This window comes from Eretmochelys imbricata, chromosome 2 (assembly GCF_965152235.1).
Source record: "Eretmochelys imbricata isolate rEreImb1 chromosome 2, rEreImb1.hap1, whole genome shotgun sequence".
NCBI classification, from domain to species: Eukaryota; Metazoa; Chordata; order Testudines; family Cheloniidae; genus Eretmochelys; species Eretmochelys imbricata.
In genome coordinates, this window is record NC_135573.1 from 268751776 (window position 1) to 268772619 (window position 20844).

Below are 20844 nucleotides of genomic sequence, written 5' to 3' on the forward strand. Positions count from 1 at the left end.
GCACAAAACCAAACACCCTTGCCCCGCCCCCTTCCCTGAGGCCCCGCCCCCTTCCCTGAGACCCCGCCTCCCACTCACTTCGTCCCCCCCCATCGCTTGCTCTCCCCCACCCTCACTCACTTTAGACTTTCATTGGGCTGGGACAGGGCCGTGGGGTGCGGGAGGGGTTGAGGGCTCCAGCTGGGGTTGCGGTCCCTAGGGTGGGGCCTGAAACGGGTTCAGGGTGTGGGAGGGGGCTCTGGGCTGGGGGTATGGGCTCTGAGGTGGGGCCAGGGATGATGGGTTGGGGTGCAGGGGGGCGAGGGCTCCGGCTAGGGCTGTGGGCTCTGGGGTGGAGCTGGAGAGGAGGAGTTCGGGTGCAGGAGGGGGCTCCGGGCTGGGGCTGAGGGGTTTGGAGTGCAGGAGGAGATGTGGGAGAGGGCTCAGGGCTAGGGCTGGGGCAGGGGCTTGGGGCACAGGAGGGGGTGCAGGGGGTGTGGGTGGTGCTTACTTCAGGCAGCTCCCAGAAGTGGCCAGCATGTCTCTGCAGCCCCTAGGCACAGGGGTGTCCAGTGGCCTCCGCACGCTGCCCTCACCTGCAGGCAGTCCCACTGCAACTCCCATTGGCAGCAGTTCCCGGCCCCTCGGAGCTGCAGAGATGGCACTCGTGGCGGGAGCAGCACACCGAGACCTCCAACCCCCACCCCGCCCAGGGGCCTCGGAGACGTGTGTTATGATAACACAATTTGATTAATGACCACTAACTAATGTCTAATACCTATACACACACACACGCACACACCCCCCAAATGTTCTGCAGCTGCTGTATAGTTACCAGTCCTGAACATAGCTTGAGTCTGTGGCTTGATTTCACAGCTTCAGTTTGTAGCTTGTGGTGGCTAACTGGCCAGGAAAGCCGGGCACAAGGAAGGGCTGGGTCTCTGTTGGGCATGCACCGATGCCATTTGCTGTTGGCAGCAGAACGTTACCCAAAATCTTCCATCTCACCCATCCTTTTTGTAGGCTTTAGTTTGAATCAAGAGTCTATTGGTCTTGCTGTGTCATGCTGTCTCTGGGTTCGGTGTGATTGGTCACCTGTCAATTGCAGACCTGACTTTCAGCCTGGGACCTGACTTTGATCTTGTTTCAATTTCACCTTTGTTCTTTTCTTTTGGGGTGGACTCTTCTCACTTTGTTAGGGCTGTTGTCTGCATCTTCAGCCGTTGGTATTTGCACTTAACTTTATCAGGACAGGCTAGGGCTGGAGGTTGATTCCATTATCCATTAATACCTCATTCACACATCTAAACTAAACTAATAAGGTTACAGCAGGGTTTTGCAAAATGAAGGTTACAGCAGGGTTTACAAAATGGAGTGAGCATTTCAAAATGGAGTTTGAGTTACAATATGGAGTCTTATTAATAATAGTAATTAAAGAAAAGAAATAATTTCATTCTTCAGATCTACATTTGGCAACCGCTTCCGGGAGCCATGTGGAGCCAGGGAAATTAGGGAACCTGGCTTAGCCCCACTGCACCACCGACCAGACTTTTAATGGCAAGAGCCGCCAGGGTCCCTTTTTGACTGGGCATTCCAGTTGAAACTCGGATGCCTGGTGTGACGGGTTGGATCACAGAAATCCCTTGGTAGCTACCAATTGATGTGCCAAGTTTACTGTTGCTCCTTCTTTCCTGCCCTGTCAGCTTAGGAATTCAGTGCCCTGCCTGGTTTGAGCCAGACCCGCTAGCCTGCTGCAAACCCAGACCCAGGTCTGAACCACGTCCCCTAACAGCTGTTGGCTTAATTGAAAGCAGCTTGGGAAGTGTTCCTGTCTTTAACACTCAGATGCTCAACTCCCAATGGGGTCCAAACCCCAAATAAATCCATTTTACCCTGTATAAAGCTTATACAGGGTAAACTCATAAATTGTCCACCCTCTATAACACTGTTAGAGAGATATGCACAGTCCCCCCTGCTCCCCCGCAAGGTATTAATATATACTCTACGTTAATTAATAAGTAAAAAGTGATTTTATTAAATACAGAAAATAGGATTTAAGTGGTTCCAAGTAATAGCAGACAGAACAAAATGAATTACCAAGCGAAATAAAATAGAACATGCAAGTCTATGTCTAAGAAAACTGAATGCAGATAAAACCTCACCCTTAGAGGAATTCCATTAAGCTTCCTTTTACAGACTAGTTTCCTTCCAGTCTGGGTCCAGAAAGCACTCACACCCCCTGTAGTTACTGTCCTTTGTTCCAGTTTCTTTCAGGTATCCTTGGGGTGGAGAAGCTATCTCTTTAGCCAGCTGAAGACAAAATGGAGGGGTCTCCCATGGGCTTAAATAGACTTTCTCTTGTGGGAGGAGACCCCCTCCCCTCTCCTATGCAAAGTCCAGCTGCTGGATGGAGTTTCGGAGTCACCTGGGCAAGTCACATGTCCATGCATGATTCAGTTTTTACAGGCAGCAGCCATTGCCCACATGGTATCTTGAGTGTCTCCAGGAAGACTTCTTATGTGGATTGGCATCTTCCAAATCCATTGATCGTTAAATGCTTCTTGACTGGGCACTTGCACATTCCTTTCTCAAGAAGCCAACCAAATGCTTTACTAAGTCTACTTAGAATTCAAGCAAGTACAACTTCGAATACAACAAGAACACATGCATACAAATAGGATGAATAGATTCAGTAGATCATAACCTTTACAGAGACATGTTACATGGCATATGTAGCATAAACCATATTCCAGTTATGTCAGATATATATGTTCATAACCATATTTCCATAGAGCCTTATCGGGTGCACCGTCAAACCTGGCGACCCTAGTGGGAAGGAAGGGGGCAACCCGCTACCTGCAGGGCATGGATGTTAGGAGAGGAGCCATTTGGAGAGTAGCCCCTGGCCCCTCTCCACTCACCCCCCACTGGCTGCAGAGGGGCCCAGGCTTGGCACGTTGCATGGGGCCACTTCCCCTGAAGTGCCAGGCCAGGCTGCCAATCCCAGCTCTGCACACGGCACAGTCACCACCCAGGTAGGAGCCCAGTCACCCACCAGTGCCACTCCCTGAGAACTCAGGCTCCCGCTCGCTCTGGCAGCAGAAGTTGGTAGGCTCTGGCACTTTGTAGCCAGACTGCGTCAGCCGCAGCTGTGGTAGCCCAGGAGCTGGGGCCCCAAGAGCCTCTCACGGTGGGGTGTGTAGAAGCCAGGAGCCAGGACTCCTGGGTTCCATCCACTGATGAGCTGCCAAAAGCTGAAGAACTGGTTACTTCAGTTGCTCTTGAGATATGTTAAGTGCCCAATCAAGAATCATAGAATCATAGAATCATAGAATATCAGGGTTGGAAGGGACCCCTGAAGGTCATCTAGTCCAACCCCCTGCTCGAAGCAGGACCAATTCCCAGTTAAATCATCCCAGCCAGGGCTTTGTCAAGCCTGACCTTAAAAACTTCCAAGGAAGGAGATTCCACCACCTCCCTAGGCAACGCATTCCAGTGTTTCACCACCCTCTTAGTGAAAAAGTTTTTCCTAATATCCAATCTAAACCTCCCCCACTGCAACTTGAGGCCATTACTCCTCGTTCTGTCATCTGCTACCATTGAGAACAGTCTAGAGCCATCCTCTTTGGAACCCCCTTTCAGGTAGTTGAAAGCAGCTATCAAATCCCCCCTCATTCTTCTCTTCTGCAGGCTAAACAATCCCAGTTCCCTCAGCCTCTCCTCATAAGTCATGTGTTCCAGACCCCTAATCATTTTTGTTGCCCTTCGCTGGACTCTCTCCAATTTATCCACATCCTTCTTGTAGTGTGGGGCCCAAAACTGGACACAGTACTCCAGATGAGGCCTCACCAATGTCGAATAGAGGGGGACGATCACGTCCCTCGATCTGCTCGCTATGCCCCTACTTATACATCCCAAAATGCCATTGGCCTTCTTGGCAACAAGGGCACACTGCTGACTCATATCCAGCTTCTCGTCCACTGTCACCCCTAGGTCCTTTTCCGCAGAACTGCTGCCTAGCCATTCGGTCCCTAGTCTGTAGCGGTGCATTGGATTCTTCCGTCCTAAGTGCAGGACCCTGCACTTATCCTTATTGAACCTCATCAGATTTCTTTTGGCCCAATCCTCCAATTTGTCTAGGTCCTTCTGTATCCTATCCCTCCCCTCCAGCGTATCTACCACTCCTCCCAGTTTAGTATCGTCCGCAAATTTGCTGAGAGTGCAATCCACACCATCCTCCAGATCATTTATGAAGATATTGAACAAAACCGGCCCCAGGACCGACCCCTGGGGCACTCCACTTGACACCGGCTGCCAACTAGACATGGAGCCATTGATCACTACCCGTTGAGCCCGACAATCTAGCCAGCTTTCTACCCACCCTATAGTGCATTCATCCAGCCCATACTTCCTTAACTTGCTGACAAGAATACTGTGGGAGACCGTGTCAAAAGCTTTGCTAAAGTCAAGAAACAATACATCCACTGCTTTCCCTTCATCCACAGAACCAGTAATCTCATGATAAAAGGCGATTAGATTAGTCAGGCATGACCTTCCCTTGGTGAATCCATGCTGACTGTTCCTGATCACTTTCCTCTCATGCAAGTACTTCAAGATTGATTCTTTGAGGACCTGCTCCATGATTTTTCCAGGGACTGAGGTGAGGCTGACTGGCCTGTAGTTCCCAGGATCCTCCTTCTTCCCTTTTTTAAAGATTGGCACTACATTAGCCTTTTTCCAGTCATCCGGGACTTCCCCGGTTCGCCACGAGTTTTCAAAGATAATGGCCAATGGCTCTGCAATCACAGCCGCCAATTCCTTCAGCACTCTCGGATGCAACTCGTCCGGCCCCATGGACTTGTGCACGTCCAGCTTTTCTAAATAGTCCCTAACCACCTCTATCTCCACAGAGGGCTGGCCATCTCTTCCCCATTTTGTGATGCCCAGCGTAGCAGTCTGGGAGCTGACCTTGTTAGTGAAAACAGAGGCAAAAAAAGCATTGAGTACATTAGCTTTTTCCACATCCTCTGTCACTAGGTTGCCTCCCTCATTCAGTAAAGACACAGAGCAAGTGAAGGACTCACCACCGAAGTGCCGCCAAAGACCCGGAGCACCGCCGGGTGAGAGCTCAGGTGGGCCAGATGTGGCCTGCGGGCCAGAGTTTGCCCACCCCTTTAACAACTGGTTCTAAACCAGCTTCAAAATTTAACAACCGGTTCGCGTGAACCGGTGCAAACTGGCTCCAGCTCACCACTGGTTCCATCCTCTGCTCTGGGAGGGGAGTGGAGGCTAGTGGGTTAGCACAGGCGGGCTGGGACTCAGGGCTCCTGAACTCTATTCCTGGCTCAGAGAGGGGAATGGTGTTTTTTGTTTAGAGCAAGGGGCCAGGGGAGCTGGGAGCCAGGACTCCTGAGTTCTATTCCCAGCTTCTTCACAGACTTCTTGTGTGACCTGGGTGAGTGGCTTATGGAGAGAGCCTCTCCTGCCCCCCCCCCCCCCGCCCCTGTAGGTAACTGGTGGGGTGGGAAGACTGCGGCAGTCCCCCAGCTGGATGGGACCTTGGGGCCTCAGGGGGCGGGGGCGGAGCAGTGGTGTCCAGTTTTCAGAAATTGGAAAGTTAGCAACCCTAGTTTTAACCCACTTCACTCCCAGTGGCGGGGATATCCCTAGTATCAGCCCAAGTATTCTCAACCATAAGTCAGGCACCCCCAGGCCTAGGATTGGTTTAAACATCAAGTGAACATTTCTAAATAATAAATGTGCCCTTTTATTTGTCTCCTCATTTCTGAGCTTTTAGGGTGCACTCGGGTCATGTTTCCCAGCTTTTCTCTGCAACTGTGAGGACTGGAAACTTACCTTTTTCTTAAATGAAAGCTGAGCTTCTCATGTAATAACATGGCTCCAGGAGCTGGGGCTTTAACAAAATCCACCAGCTAGTGTGAAACTCAGTGAAATCATGAGCACTGGCAACACTAGAAATAGAAACCAGGAGTCCCAACTATTATTTCCGGGCCCCCCCTCGTGCCCCACACACCTCCTAACCCACCAGCCCCGCTCCCAGGTGTCAGGGTGGCAAATCCCCACTCTGCTTGGGCGTCACTGGTGCCATTCAAGTGCTCTGCAAGGCACAGAGACCTGAGCTCCAGCCCCAGTGGGTAGAAAGCCTGCCGATCCCCTGTGGCTGTTGTTTACGTGTCCGTGTTAAGTCTGCACCCGTGGTTGCGACACTAGGGTGGCAAACAGTTGATGCATTTCAGCAAAAGCCTCTGCAGTGCCCCTGCACCACCAGTGTTCAGCAACGTGGGCCCGGCTCCACCAATGCTTGGGCTTATATTTCTGGGCTGTCCTCTCCATAGGACGGACCGGGGCAACCACCCCGGGCCCCATGCTTTGGGGGGCCCCATGCTTCAGGGGGATGCGGGGTCCAGGGTGGCCTGGGGGTAGTGGGGGGCCTGGTGCCAGCAGCAGTGAGTAACCAGGCCCCAGCCTGCCCTGCTCCACCCCGCCCCCATTCCACCCCTTCCCCCAAGCCCCCACCCCGCCCCTTTCCAGCTTCCTCCCCCTCCCCTGAGCGATGCTGGGAGCCGACAGGGCGGAGTGGGGCGGGCTGGGGCCGGGTCACTCGCTGCTGATGGTGCCAGGCCCCCAGCTTACCCCCCAGGCCACCCTGGACCACACGTGCCCCTGAAGCATGGGGACCCCCAAAGCATGGGGCCCAGGGCGGTTACCCCAGTCCATCCTATGGTCAGGACGGTTCTGCTTGGACCTATTCTGGGCACCACCAAAAATTATCCAAACCTAGCGCCCATGGTCCCAGCCCCACTTTGACTGGACCAGTCTATCTTTAGAAATGCTCCCTGATTCCCCGGCTGTATGCCCCTTCCCCCGCCTTTCTTTCTACCCGGCCAGGGAAATGGGGACTCAGCGGGGAGCACATGTCTGGGGGAGCTGGGGGATAGACCGGCATGGCAGCAGAGCATGGCCGGAGGGGAGTGGGGCCCGGAGAGCGGAGATCAGCTCGGAACACTCTGAAGGCGGGAGGGGAGCACTTTCAGAAGGATTCGAAGAGCAGCGCGAGAGGGTTGAGGCTGGTTGGCAGGGAGAAAGTGGGATCGGGGCTGGGTGGGGGAGCAGGCTACGGTTCGGGGCGTGGGTGAGGCACAGAGCAGGGAAGAGCTGGCTCGGTATCTAGGGGTAAGTAGCTCCGTTGCCCCCCGCCCTCCCCAAGCGCTCGGACTCTGTGCTGAGAATTCAGCTGTTTGGATCATTTGGAGAAATACTGAACTTCAAACCAGCTCGACCTTCAGCATTTCCAACCCCTGCTCTCTTAGTCCTCTGTACAGGGCAACACATTGCATAATCCACCTGCCCTCCCAGACAGTGACCAGATGCCACGAGTCCCCTGCCTGTCAGGGACACTGGGAAAGGTTCAGCTCTGCCACAGGGTTGGTTCTCTCGGGATGGAACATCTGTCAGGCTTCAGATAAAACGTAGCGACCAGAATGGAAAAACAAACTGTGATCCAGCTGTGGGGGCTGGGAGACCCAGCGCCAGGGATGTACGCAGCCAGGTTCCCCAGCTGGTAGGGAACAAGCCTGGCATTATCCCCAGGGGATGGACTCAGTGGGACCTGACCAGGCTTTTCCATCGCGGCTGCTCTGAGCTCCTTTCTCTTCACAGGGTGTAACGAGGCTGGTTCTGGCGGGACCCAACGGAGAGTGCCCATACAGGACAGATTGCTTCGAGCCGGGCAGTTACAGCCCAAGGCTGGGGTTTCTGTGCACACCAAGGCAAACCCAACCAGCCAGACAGAGAAGACTTTGGTTTTACCCCACCGGCTAACCACAAGTCACACAAGCAATTCCCTTCGACACTCCAGTTTCCCAGTATCCCCACCAGAGCCACTCGTTATGGGGACAAATGGTTATGAAAACCAACACCCCAGTAAAAGGAAAAAGGTTCTCTCGATCCCAAAGGACCAAGCCCCAGACCCAGGTCAATGTACAAATCAGATCTTACCCACAAATCACCCTGCTGCCAGTCCTTTAGAATCTAAAATCTAAAGGTTTATTGATAAAAGGAAAAAGATAGAGACGAGAGCTAGAATGGGTTCAATGGAATCAATGACATCCAGTAGTGGCGAAGTTCTTGGTTCAGGCTTGCAGCAGTGATGGAATAAACTGCAGGTTCAGATCAAGCCTCTGGAGAACATCCCCAGCTGGGATGGGTCGTTCAGTCTTTGGTTCAAAGCTTCAGTTTGTAGCCAAGTCCCTCCAGAGGTAGGAAGCAGGACTGAAGACAAGATGGAGGAGCTCCAGCAGCTTTTGATAGTCTCTTGCCATGTGGCCTTTCTTTGTCCAAAGGACAAGCTGCCCATCCCATGGCCTGGAAAAACCTCAAAGTTCTGTCCCTAGGCAGGTCCCTGCACACCTGGCTGAGTCCCCAGGCGTGTCTGCCTTCTCTCAGTGGGTCACTTGTACCGCTGATGGTCCTTAATGGGCCATCCAGCAGGCTAGGCAGAGCTGACACCAACTTGTCTGGGGTGTCACCCAGAAGCAGAGCACACGTTTGAACTACAGACAGTACAGAGCCAATATTCATAACTTTAACTACAAAAGTGATACATGCAAACAGATCACATAATCCTAACCAGCCAACCATCACCTTGTCTGAGACACCTCATTTGACCCCCTTTATACAAGATTTGGTGCCACTACAGCACCTTGGTTGCAACAATGATCTATACGGTCCCAGATTATGTCAATAACGTCACACAGGTCGAGGGTGGCTAAAGCCTGCAAAGTCCCCTGGGCTCCTGTGGGCAGCACCCATAGAGCCAGAACCCCTGCAGCTCTTCTGCATGACTCCCGGGCAGAGCTCGGGGCGTGCCCCCTTGGTAAGAGCTCCAGAGGGATGGCCTCCTGGCTGGGAGTCCTGTTCCTTTCTCTGCCATTCACTCGCCAGGAGATTCCTCTCTCTGGGCTCCAGGGAGAGTGACCTGCCCCACCCCCTCACTCAGGGGCTGGGAAGCTGTATGCACTGGCCTGGTGCCCTGGGATGGGCGATGCCCCTGAATTGCAAAGGGCTGTGATGAGAAGCCAGGTCGGGGAGCTCCCAGCACCAGGCCGGAAGCTTCTTCTGTTGCAACAGGAGGCAGAGGCTGTATCCCTGTGGGTCTCTTTCCATTCTACCTCCTGAGCATCCCCTCCCCCACCCCAAACACACACCTGTCCCTGGTCAGATGGGGGGCTGGTGTGTGGTGCAAGCTGGCAGGGCGCTGGGTCTCCTTGCATTGCGGTGGCCCTCAGGGCATGCAAAGCTTCCCCCAGGACACAGTCAGCTCCCGCGGGAAAGCCAGGGAGAGGAGCCAAGAAACAATATGCTCAGGCTCCAGGAACCTGCAGCTGCAGCACTGAATGGGCTCGTTCAATCCGGTCCTAGAGGCTAGAAGGGTTTAGTGACCAGCCACAGGAAAGAGCTTCCATGCCCCTAGGAGCTGGGCATCCCGTTCCCCTGGCTCGCCCTCCCCCCGCCCGCCCCCAGGCCGTGCTGTGCCAACTTTGCCTGCCTCTCTCCATCAGCTCCCGGCAACAGATCGATGACAGAGATTGCAATGGGCAGGGTGCTGGCCGGGAGCCGGGGGCGGAGTAGGGCAGCTTCTGGGGCATTAGTTAATGGAAGACTAAGATCAACAGAGGGGAGTTCTTGGGGTGGGTGAGAGCGGCAAACGGCTCCCTGGGATCCATTCGCCACCCGCACAGATGAAGGGGCTGCTAGTTCTGGGCTTGGGCTTGGTGGCCCTGGCTGCGGCGAGCAGATTGACACTGCAGGAGAGGGTGGTGGACTTGGTGCTGGAGGCTTTTCACAACAGGAGCGTCGTGCAATGGATGTACAAGGAGCAGGGGGTGGAAGAAGTCACTGAAAGAGTGAGTGCATGAGAGCCGGCACTGAGCTGCTGAGTCCCTCCTCAGAGGTGGCTGCTCTGCAGTGATGGGGGAAGCGATTCCTGTCTACCCAGCCTGTATGCTGCTTTGGGATCCTGTGGGATGAAAGGAACATGTGACTCTCATTGCTGAGAGCCCATCTGGGTGGGTTTGCGGTGGGGGTGGCCCTGGGTGAGGACGGAGGAGGTCTGCAGAGACTAGCTGGAAGGGGAGATGTGGGGAGGGGTGGGTTTGGGTACAGGGAGGGGAGTGCGGGGGGTGGGATGGCAGTGAGCAGGGGCCTGGGATGAGCTGGAGCTCTGCAAAGCTTGGTGCAGACACAGCCATGCTCAGCATTCCCAGTGGCACCTGCATCACCCGGCTGGGGCATAGCGGAGAGGGCAGGGCCTCTTCAGAGCTGGGGAAAGCAGGACAGAGCTCTTCCTCCAGCCAGAGCCCACACCTGGCCCCCCGGAGCTGCTCACGGCCCTGCAGGCAGCGCGAGGCGGGTGTTGGTCGGGAGAGCTGGTTCCAGCTAATGGGGCTCAGCGTCCTGGGCTCTTCATGAGGCCAGGGCGGCTGGGCTGGGTTGCGGGCACCTGGCCAGCCTTGTCAGAGGCGAATGGGCATTGACCTGCAGAGCTCAGCTACACATTAACTGTGCCCGGCCCCCCAGAGGGGGCAGCCAGCGGCAGGCACAGGGTGCAGGGCACTGCCGGGGCCTACGAGCGGTGACGTCGACGACTGGCTTTTCTCTAGGGCTGTAGCAGCGTCCCAGAGCTCCCGCTTCTCCAGGCCCCTCTGCTTTGTTGACGGGCCACGGCCCCTCTGCTAGGACACTTCCCCACACAGGCTGCTGAGTGACTGACAGCCTGTTGTCCGGGAGCTGGCTGACCTGCCGCAGAGGGGGCTGATATGCCGGGGGCCCGCTGGGTTGCAGTGTTTGCCTCTTGTAGAAGATTCAGCCACTGGTTGGTGGCCCCCTCTCATGGCTGGGCATGGCATAGCCACGGTGACAGGTTCCCCCCAGGGCGCCACCTGGAACTGGGGTACCACTGAGCCCCCTGCCCCACCAGCCTGGGCTCCCTTTACACTGTACTGCTGTGACTAGGTGTGACGCTCTCCCAGCTTGCTCTTTCACCAGCATTCACACAGGTCGGGACACACGCAGCTGCAGTGACATCCACACCAGCCCCTGCACGGGAAGGCTCCGCTAAGGCACCTCCCAGTTCCTAAAGTACGCACCCCTCTGGAGTGTAAACCCCAAATCATACCGTCTTGCACTGCCCAGAGATCTGGGACTAGGAATAGCGTATTCCTATTCCCAGAAGACTGTGGCGGGCGCCAGTCACCCCACCGCCGAAATGCCGCCGAGAAACCGCAACGCTTCTCGGCGGCATCTCCGCGCTGGTGGTTCTTTGGCGGCCGCGCTCAGCGGTGGCATTTCGGCAGCACGGTGTCCTGCGGGCGCACACAACTGCCCCAGCGGGCGCCATTGCACCCCTGGGCACTGCGCTGGGGACCCCGACCTAGAGAGAGAGCTTGAGTCTGCTTTGCAGCCTTAGCTAATAGGCCCTGGGCTTTTAGCTCCTGCGGTAGACGCTCATGCACACAGCTCCAGAGGTCCCCGGTTCGATCCTGCCCGCCCCAACCGACCGGGTCTGCCAGCGTTACACACGCAGGCTGCAGAGATTCTTAAGGGGCCAGCTGCACTTGCTTACAGCTTGAAACCCGGGTGTTCCTTTCACAGGCTAAAACTCCCTTCAGCCTGCGTCCAGCCCTTCCCCGGTTCACTCCTCCTTCCCCAGGTGTTTCCAGGAGTCTCTGCGGGTGGGGAGTCAGTGAAGCACCCCGAGGATGTCACTCCCCTGCCTGGTGTAGCCGGCGGGAGCCCTTTGTCTCCGAGCTTCGTTCCCACGCCCGGCAGTGGAAAAACACTGGTATTCCACCGTGGAGCCCAGCACCAAGTGACCTGGTCCCATGGTGCCGTACACTCACATGGGCCAGTCACGCGCCCACGCCTGCTTGGCTTAGTCACAGCAGAGGCCGTGACCCATACTTTCCTTGGCACAGGGGTTCGCCCCTCGGCCCCCCCGACAACGCAGCTGACCAGCCGCTAGCCCCTTCCCGGCTGCTGCAGCGCGCGGCTAAGCCCCCCACGCTCCAGCACAGGCCGCGGGGCGCTCCGGGGCTTCTCCCAGGCTCCTCCGCGGACACCTCTCCTCGTGGGAGCGGGCGCACTGGCCGGCATGTCCCACCTGGGGGCCTGCGTCTGGTTTCCCCGGCGGCCGCACGGGGCAGAGGGAGCCTCTACCAGCCCCTCCGTCGCCGCGCCGGCCGCGGGGAGGGGCCCTGGGGGGACACTGCCCCTCCCAGGGTCGCGCCGTGGCGAGCGACGGGGGCTCTACCCTGGTGCAGGCCGGCGTCTGTCCCTGCCGCGTGCCCAGGCCCCCGGCTCTGGGCTGGGCTGGAGTGAGGGAGCCCGGGGCTCTGGCAGGAGCTGCCGGCGGCGCTTTGCCGACCCTGCTCTCGCTTTGGTTCCAGGAGTATCCGGCGGGGTCCTTTGTGCGGCTGTGGCTCCGGCTCCAGCAGACCCAGTGCCCGAACCGGCCGGGGAGCAGGCAGGACTGCGCCCTGAAACGCAGGGGGGTGAGCTCCCACCTCGGTCTGTCCGTGCGGCCGGGTCACTGCGCCAGAGGGCCGTTTCCTCTCCCCTCCCCGGGGAGCAGGGCTGCGGTGACGCTCTCCCCTGCCCCGGGAATGAGGGTGGGGGGCAGCCCCCTGCTCCGCCGGGCCCCAGGAGGAAGTGCGGAGCGGCGCGAGGGAGTGACTGAGCGTGCGAGCGGCGGGAGGGGCTGAACGCTGGCACGCGGCTGAGTGTGCGCGGAGCCGGGGGGGCTCCGGCTAGACCCCGCGTCGGGGGGCGGGAGGCGGCTGCCCTCGGGGCACGGTGCTGGGCTCCGGCCCCCGCTCTGCCAGGGACTCCCTGGGGGACAAGTCGCCTGGGGTCAGCGCCCTGCCCTGCCCTGCCCCACGGGCTGCGGGGGGTGCATACTGCGGGGGCTCAGCACCTACAGGGATTGGGGCCAGAGGGGTGCGGGGGGGGCGTGCACGGGCCTGCGGGTGCGACGGGGAACATGCCCCATGGTGAGGGAGGGGCACAGATGGCACGGGGGACACGTGCACCGGGGGAGGTGGCTGGGGAGAGCTGCTGCATCCTCTCGGCAGCCCGCAGGCGCTGCCCTCAGCCCAGCCTGCCCCAGCTCGCGCCCTGGGCTGCGAGGCTTCCCTGGGTCCCTCTCTCCTCAGAGGAGGCAGATCTGCCTGGCTTGTGTCAAGTTTGACTCCCGCAGCCCAAGCAGGGTGCTGGATAGCCACATGCACTGCAGGACGGAGACGCAGCACGCTGTGAAGGTGAGGGCGCCCGCGGGCAGGGATCGGGCTCAGAGCCGCTCTCCTGGGAGCAGGGTGCTGGGAAAACCCCACACGTGGGGCAAAGGGCCTGGGAGCCGTGCTGGGTGGGGCCAGGCTCAGCTGGGCCATTCAGCCCCCCAGGTCCCACTCCCAGGCGCAGCATGGCTCTGCGCACACAGGGCGGACAGACACCCGTGCCCCGGGTGGATGCCAAGACACACACGTGCCCGCGACACAGGCCCACAGACGTGCACACGCAGGCAACCCGCGAGCACAGGGGCTCAGTGGTTCCATGCTCTGTGGAGACTGATGGTGCCAACAGCGCTGGGCCCAGCCCATGCTCCCAGGGCGCTGCTTGGGGCTGCATCCGCACCACCTCCCTGGCCGGAGCTGTGGCCTCCCTGTGACCCGGCACCTCTGCCCCTGCAGGAGATGGAGACGAGACACGAGGAGAAGTGCAGGACTGTGCAGGAGACGGGCGAAGCGCCCTACCATCCCGGCCGCTTTGCCTTCTCCAGAGGGCTGCCATCCTAGCCCGGGCGGCACCCCCACATCCACAGCATGGTATGGACGGGCACCCCCAGGCAGGGACCTGGGACCAGGTGGGGGCTGGGCTGCTCATGGTTCCCTTAGGGGGCCCTGGCCTGGGCACCAGATTTCCCCGCTCTCCGGCCGAGCCCCGCTGCAGAGCGCTCTGTGCCCACTCCCCTTGGGCCTGATGCCCTGTGACCCATTGCTCTCCCCAGGGGCTGATCCCGCAGCCCAGCAGAGGGCGCCAAGATGCGCCGGAGCGGGAGCGTCCCGCGCCCCCAAGGAGGAACCAAGGGCAGGGGTTTCAGGGGCGCAGCCTGGGCTGCAGAGACTCGGGCTCCCCAAGGCAGCGGTGACCGAGCGGCAGAGTCTGGGCACTGCTCGCTGGTTGGGCTGCAGTGAGTTTGCTGGGCTGGGCTGAGTCCTCGGTGGTGGGTCCAGGTCACCCCCTGGCTGGCAGCCCCACACAGAGGCCAAGGAGCAAGCGGGCCCCGGAGCAGTGCAGGCTGGAACATCGCGGTCTGTGACAGCCGGACGGGTGCGCCCTCGGAGCCGAGCTGAGAGCACACCCAGGGGGCCCGGAGTGCCAGCCGGCGGCCAGGTCTGTGGGCCCCCGGGGTGCGGAAGGGGTGCCCTCCCTCCTGCCCCAGGCAGCCACTCCCCAGGGCCACGCTTCGGGCAGCCTGCCTCTCTGCGAACGTGACCTGCTCGGCTGCGCTGACGCCAGGGCGGACGCCTCTCTCCAACCCCCAGAAACGAACCCAGCCTGGAGAGCAGCAGGGGTGGGGATCCCCCAGAGCCCCCAGCCGCAATGCTAACCCCATGACGTGTCTCCTCTTCCCCTGGCCAGTGCCCACAATGCCAGGGCACCTCTGGTGCCCCCCACCCTCGGAAGGACACGGCTATCACTGCCGCCCAGCGGAGACCCGGCGACCACCCCTGCCTGTCAGACACCGCGCCCGCTCAAGCACCAGGCCGGGCCGAGCAGCCTGGCCAACGGATCCTGCTGCCCCCAGCCCCCGCCTCATGCAGCTCCAGCGCCTGGCTGCTCATCCCCAATAAAGCCAGAGGCACGGTTCAGAAGGGCGGGGCTGTTATTCAGACGGGGCTGCCCTGCCAGCGGAGGGGAGGTTGGGCCAGCAGTCCCCCCGGGGATGTCTCGGGTCATGGGGATATGGCAGCACAGACACCTGGGCCCGCTCCTGCCGCACCCAATTGCCTCAGTGGGTCGTCTGCTCCAGTGCATCGTCTCCCACCCGGCGGGGCAGGCCAGGAGTCTGTGTCCCCCACTCCCATCCGGCTGGGTCCCTGGGCTCTGCCCCGTCTCACTCTGGGGGGTGGAGGGTTTAGCTGGGTGTGGTGGCCCCAGGGTGAGGAAATCACCCCCTGAAGCACCCACCCGACTTTTACAATCCAGCCACCAGGAATCAGGAGGATGTTGGGACGAAGGACCAGGCTGGGCAGTCAGGAGTCTGGGTGTGACAAAGTGGGACTGATCTTAATGTTTTCTCTGAATACTGTGTGGGTGCCTCAATTTCCCCTATGCAGTTCTTAAGTATCTAGGTGGTGGGATAAGGGGGTGTGATTGTTGCAGAGCCCTAGAGAGCCAGTGTGATGGTGTCTGCACAGAGAATGGGCCATAGGCAGGGTGAGGGGCTTCATACTGGGACCTTCACCCAGGTCACACAGCCCCCCAACATCTGGTGAGGCTGCACTACCTGGGGCCTGACAACAGTTCTCTCTGTCCCGGGATCTCGCCACCCCAGGAATGTCTCCCCATTGACCATCACCTTCCGCTCCCACTGGAGGTCCGAGGGGCCTGACCCCAGGAGACTCCACACAGACATATAGGTTGGGGTCAGGAGTGGGAGCCTGTCCACCTCCCCACACATCTGGCTGATGGAGTCTATGGCCTTGGGACCCAGCAAGGGAGCTAGACACTGAGGCTTTTCCGCAGGGTCCCCCTGGTTCAAATCGCCAGCCTGCTCAAAGGCAGTGAGGTGGCATCCACATCCCCCCCCTCCTTAACCAGGGGCAGCAATCTAGTCTCGAGGTTCCTTGCAGAACTGGCCCCCCAGGGTCTATCCCCACTCACCCGGGGGAGGTCCCCAGGCCTCTCCGCTCCCCCACCGCCAGTTCATGCTGCTGCTGCTTCTGCAGCTCTTTCTCGGGCTCTCGCTGTCTCTCACAGTCCTCTTGCTCTCTCGGACTCAGCTCCAATCCCATCTGTCTCCGATCCCCCAGTGGGGAACCCGATCGTGAAGACCCCCATCTGGTCGGGGACAGGAGTCTTGGGGATGCCTGGCTACTACTCCAGCTGCTCCCAGATCCTGCTATAGCCCCATTTGGGTCAGGAATCGACTCCTTAGAGTGTTCATTATCCTTCAGCTGCACGATTAACTGTGCTTTGGTGAACTTTCCAATGCGCAACCCTCTCTTTTTGCACAGGTTGACAATGTCCTTCTTAAGGAGATGGTGATAGGCCATCGCTTCGCTGTTCCCAAGGTGTTATGGACTCACAAGCCTGTGTGCTCTCAGCTCCCCACAGTTTCCAGGGAGAACCCCTAGTGTGCCAGCCCTTCTCGAGGTCACCACCTCTCTCCCAGGGCCAAGCTGCAGCCTCCTCCGCCCCTGAGACTGCTCACTGCAGTCCCCAGAGGGACCCCATCACTGCAACAGTCCTTCTTGCTGGTCACACACTCCCAGGGGTTAAGCGTAGCTCCTTCGCCCCCTGAAACCGCCCCTCCCTGAGCCTTCAGCACGCCTGGTCCTCGTTAGCCCCACTTCGTTTTACTTCCCCAGCCACTTCCCACTTCCCCAGTCACTTCCTGCCAGATGCTCAGTCTACGTGGTGCAGTAGATCCCACCTCTCCCACCAGTTGTCACAGAGTCCCGGGGCGATGCTCTGGAACTGCTCCCCATGAAGCCAGTCAGGACTCTGGGGGAGTCTCCTTTCTGTGAGCAGCCTGTCTGCAGGACACACAGCTCACCCGGCTCCACCTTCCTGGGTCTGACCTCGGAGCCTTCAGCCTCCTCTGCCCCTCCGTGCGCTTCCCACAGCGAGTCCGCCCAGGGGGAAGCCAGAGGGTCCTGCCCCCCAACTCCGCAGTCAGAGGGGACTCTCAGCCAGCCAGTAAAACGGAAGGTTTATTAGATGACAGGAACATGGTCTAAAACAGAGCTTGTAGGTACAGGAAACAGGACCCCTCAGTCAGATCCATCTTAGGGGCCAGGGAGCCCAGAGCCCCATCTGGGCCTCCCTCCATTTCCCCAGCCAGCTCCAAACTGAAACTCTCCCGCCCCTCCTCTGGCCTTTGTCTCTTTCCCTGGGCCAGGAGGCCACCTGATCTCTTTGTTCTCCAATCCCGTCAGTTGGCACCTTTGCAGAGGGGCCCAGGCCATCAGTGACCAGGAGACAGGGTGTCGGCCATTCTCTGTGCAGACACCATCGCACTGACCCTCTAGGGCTCTACAACAATCACACACCCTGATCCCACCACCTAGATACTTAAGAACTGCATTGGGGAAACTGAGGCACCCACACACTATTCAGAGAAAACATTAAGAACATTCCCACTTCATCACACTGGGGGACAGCACAGGGGCAAGGGGTGCAGCCCCCCAGAACAACTCACGGAGGCAGGGCAGGGGCTTAAGAACCCCAAGATTATCAGGCCCCCCTTGTGGCAGTGAGGCCCCGCAATCCAGCTCATTGGAGGAAAGTCACTGGGCCCTGCAGCGCAGCTGGGGTGCCCCCGCAGCCCCCACGGCTCTGCAGACAGGGCACAGAGAGGCAGGGGCCAGGGAGGAGACAACACATTTATTTCACAGGCAAATATCTTCACATGGCACCACGGTACATCCACACTGGGCTGGGCCCATGGTGCCAGAATGGGCAGCTCCCAGGCCCTGCCTCCCCTTGGTTGCCCACGGGCTGTGTCCCCTCCTCCCCCTGAGCCCAGGGGATCACCCCACCCCCTCCCCTGGGTCCTGCCCCACAGGAAACAGGCTAACCACTCCTTCCTCCCAGCGGATCAGGGATGCTTGCCGTAGTCTGCACTAGGGCTGGTCCTGGTCTCTGCTCCTGTCTAGTCCAGCCTGCGAGGCACTGCTGCCCACCTGCCTCCATGCCAGGGGTCCGAGAGGGGCTCCTGCCAGCCTCGGATAGAGGCAAAATCCCATGGGGTCAGTTGTGCACCATCCCCAGTCCCTGGCAGGTCTCAGAGCAATGTACCAGGGCACATGCCATCCCTGAGCCCAGCTGGCACTCCCCAGCAGGGGACCCTGCCAGGACCCCATACAGCTGGCAGGAGCTGCCCTTCACCAGCAGACTGGGCTTCATAAAGACTACAGGTCCCTCCTCCCCCCCAGACTCCTCTCTGCCACTGGGCTCAGCCAGCCGGTTCTCACACTGACACTGGGTTGGGAGGGACAATGGGGGAGAGGGAAGGTGCTGCCCTGGTAAAGGGACTGGTTCCCCCAGGACCCTGGCCAGTAGGGACTGAACGCTGGGCCCTGCTGGCAGCTGGCGGGCTGCCTGCAGGAAGGAGACTCAAAGGGAAGGATGTGGGGGGTGGGTGGTCCCCTCCGCAAACCCACCACTGCCTCTGGCCCCCACTGGCCCCATGAGCTGAGAGGACAAGGAGCGAGGGAGCGAGCCACAGAGCAGAGCTCCCCTCCCACCTCACAGATGGGGCCGGTGCCCATTGGTGGTGGGCAGCTTGCCCTGAGCTGCCCACACGGTGCCTGCTGGTGGAATTGTCTCCAGGGCCGCCAGCCCGGCCTCTCTCAGAGCAATCTGAAAATTAAGCCCACGGCGGAGGGAACTGGGGGCGGCCCTGAGCCCCAGGGCAATGCCAGCGGCTAAGCAGATTCACCGGAGGCCCAAGGGGAACTGATGGGGTGGTGTGGGGAGATCTGGCTCACTGGCGCCCAGCACTCCACAGGCCCAGCTCCAGGGGCTCCCGTGCACACCAGTGCTGGGGCTCCGTGGCTGGGCTCATTGGCTCAGACCCAGGTGCGCCTCGCTGCGGGGCTGGGCCCTTCCGTCCAGTCAGCTCCTGGAGCCCCTCTTGCTTGGGCCCCCTCTGGCGTAGGGGCAGAGTCAGATCACCTTGGCATGAGGGGCTGGGGCCAGCGCCCCAGGGCCTCAAGCCGGCTGTGGCTCCCCATCCATTTTGGCTGCAGTCAGGAGAAGAGGAACGCCGGGGGCCGGGCGGGGCGGGGGGGGGGGAGAAAGGGGCTGTCATTCTGTGGGGTGCCGTCCTGGCAGGCAGGGCACCGGGGCTAGAGGGCACGGGGCTTTGCAGGTGGAGACTCTGGCATGGGCCTCCGTGGAGCCGGGCGATGGAGAGGCAAATCCCCAGCTTCGCCCCGGCAGGCGGCTCAAAACACATAGGAGCTGGGGTCGCTGCGGACGCTCAGGGCCCGCTCCGCCTGGGAGATGGTGTCGTCCGCCCTCTCGCTCAGCTCCCGGCACTCCCGCAGCACGTCGCTGAACTGCTTGTAGGCCTCCTCCATGATGGAGCTGCGCCGAGCCGGCCTCCGCTCCCAGTAGCCCTCCTCCACCCAGGGCAGCGCCGTGCCCGGCGGCTCCGGGCTGCCCACCCCGACGCCGCTGCCCCGCTCCAGGGAGCTGTCCAGGTCCCGGCAGAGCTGGTAGAGCTCGCTGCCGCGCCCGGAGACCCTCTCACCGTCGAGGGCCTTGAGGCCGGGGAGCAGGCCCCCCAGGGCGCTGCGGTAGGCCCCGGTGGCGCAGATGGGGTTGCTGAGGCGGGCCCGGGGGTCGTGCAGACGCAGGTTCTCCAGCCGGCGCAGCCCCGCCAAGCCCTGCAGCTGCTGCAGGCTGCTCAGCAGGTTGCCGGCCAGGTTGAGGCTCTGCAGGCTCTCGCAAGCGCCGAGCGGCTCCAGGCTGCAGACGCGGTTGGCCGAGAGGTTGAGGACGGCCAGGGACTTGAGGGCAGCCAGGGGGCCCAGGTGGGAGATGGCGTTGCCGGAGAGGTCCAGCCACTCCAGGCTGGCGCACTCGCCCAGGCAGCCCAGATCCGAGATGCCCAGGCCCCGCAGCTGGAGCAGCAGGATGGACTCCAGGGCGAACTCGCCCGTCCTGGCCTTCAGCAGCTGGGCGGTGACCCTGATGTTCTCGCCCTCGTCCCCCTTCTCCGCCCAGGGCTCCATCGAGGCCGGCCCGCTGCACTACGGCTCAGGCCAGGCCTGCAGCGCTTGGCATTCGGGGCCCGGGCAGCCCACGGCGCGGAGAACCTCTGCACACTGCGAGCCGGGCCAGGTCTGGGAAAGCGCTTTGCCCCTGCCTGGAGCCTCTGCCCGTGTGGCCACGCCAGGAACGCACCAGCCCCTGGAAGGGAAGAGGAGAAGGGATCAGGACCCTGCCCACGCCCAGCCGCCTCCTTTCCGCCAGCAGCAGCCTCAGCCAGCAGGGCCGGAGCCCCCCTTACCCCTGCCCCTGCACACAGCTGGGCACACCAGGCGGCTCTGTGGTCTGCTGGCCCCTGGTGCTCGCAGCCGCCGTCTGTGGCAGGTGCAGCTCGGTTCCTGGGCTGGGGAGGCGGGGCAGGGAGGGGGCCCGAATCTCCTGCAGGCTGCTCCAGGCGGGATGCTGCCAGACCCGCAGTCAGAGGTTTGCCCCTGACCCCGAGAGCAGCAGGGGCCGAGAGGTAGGTTCACACTACGAGCATCAACTGCTCACAGCTGGGTGAAGAAGGAATTTGCCCCCCACGGCCTCACCCACCTGGCCTCTTCCGTCCAGGGGCATCACCCACTGCCTGTCTCAGACCTGACACCTTGTCCGTCCTTCCCTGCGGTACTAACCCCCCCCCACACGCACACACCCCGCAGGTCAGGGGTCTCCCTGGCTTCTTCTGTGCCCAGGCCATGGCCAGAGCTCCGGCTGCTTCGAGTGCCAGGCGCTGGGGGGAGGCAGGCTCTAGGAGGCCACAGCTGCAAGGGTTGGCCCGCGAACAGGATGGGGGGCGGGGGG

The 20844-nt window shown here is 60.2% G+C and overlaps 3 protein-coding genes across 5 annotated transcripts in view; 2 read left to right on the forward strand and 1 right to left on the reverse strand.

Moving 5' to 3' along the window:
• Positions 1-20844, forward strand: part of LOC144260047 (uncharacterized) — a 317403-nt gene that overhangs the window by 39244 nt on the left and 257315 nt on the right. The window lies entirely within an intron of this gene.
• On the forward strand, positions 9741-13850 carry LOC144260075 (retinoic acid receptor responder protein 2-like). Its single transcript, XM_077808621.1, has 4 exons — positions 9741-9905; positions 12447-12551; positions 13212-13316; positions 13746-13850. The coding sequence occupies exons 1-4, from the start codon at positions 9741-9743 to the stop codon at positions 13848-13850; spliced, it is 480 nt and encodes a 159-aa protein (XP_077664747.1).
• Positions 17043-20844, reverse strand: part of LRRC61 (leucine rich repeat containing 61) — a 31462-nt gene continuing 27660 nt past the window's right edge. For 2 of the 3 annotated variants that reach the window (XM_077808537.1, XM_077808536.1), the window contains exon 2: positions 17043-20202. In XM_077808537.1, the coding sequence (XP_077664663.1) occupies positions 19233-20024 (792 nt within the window). In that variant the 5' untranslated portion in view covers positions 20025-20202 and the 3' untranslated portion in view covers positions 17043-19232. The remainder of the gene's footprint in view (positions 20203-20844) is intronic. The other variant, XM_077808535.1, reaches the window with a different exon arrangement.

Coding starts and splice junctions, on each gene's coding strand:
- LOC144260075 (XM_077808621.1), top strand. CDS start 9,741: ATGAAGGGGCTGCTAGTTCTGGGCTTGGGCTTGGTGGCCCTGGCTGCG. Junction 9,906..12,446: donor TGGAAGAAGTCACTGAAAGA/GTGAGTGCATGA, acceptor CTTTGGTTCCAG/GAGTATCCGGCGGGGTCCTT. Junction 13,317..13,745: donor AGACGCAGCACGCTGTGAAG/GTGAGGGCGCCC, acceptor CTGCCCCTGCAG/GAGATGGAGACGAGACACGA.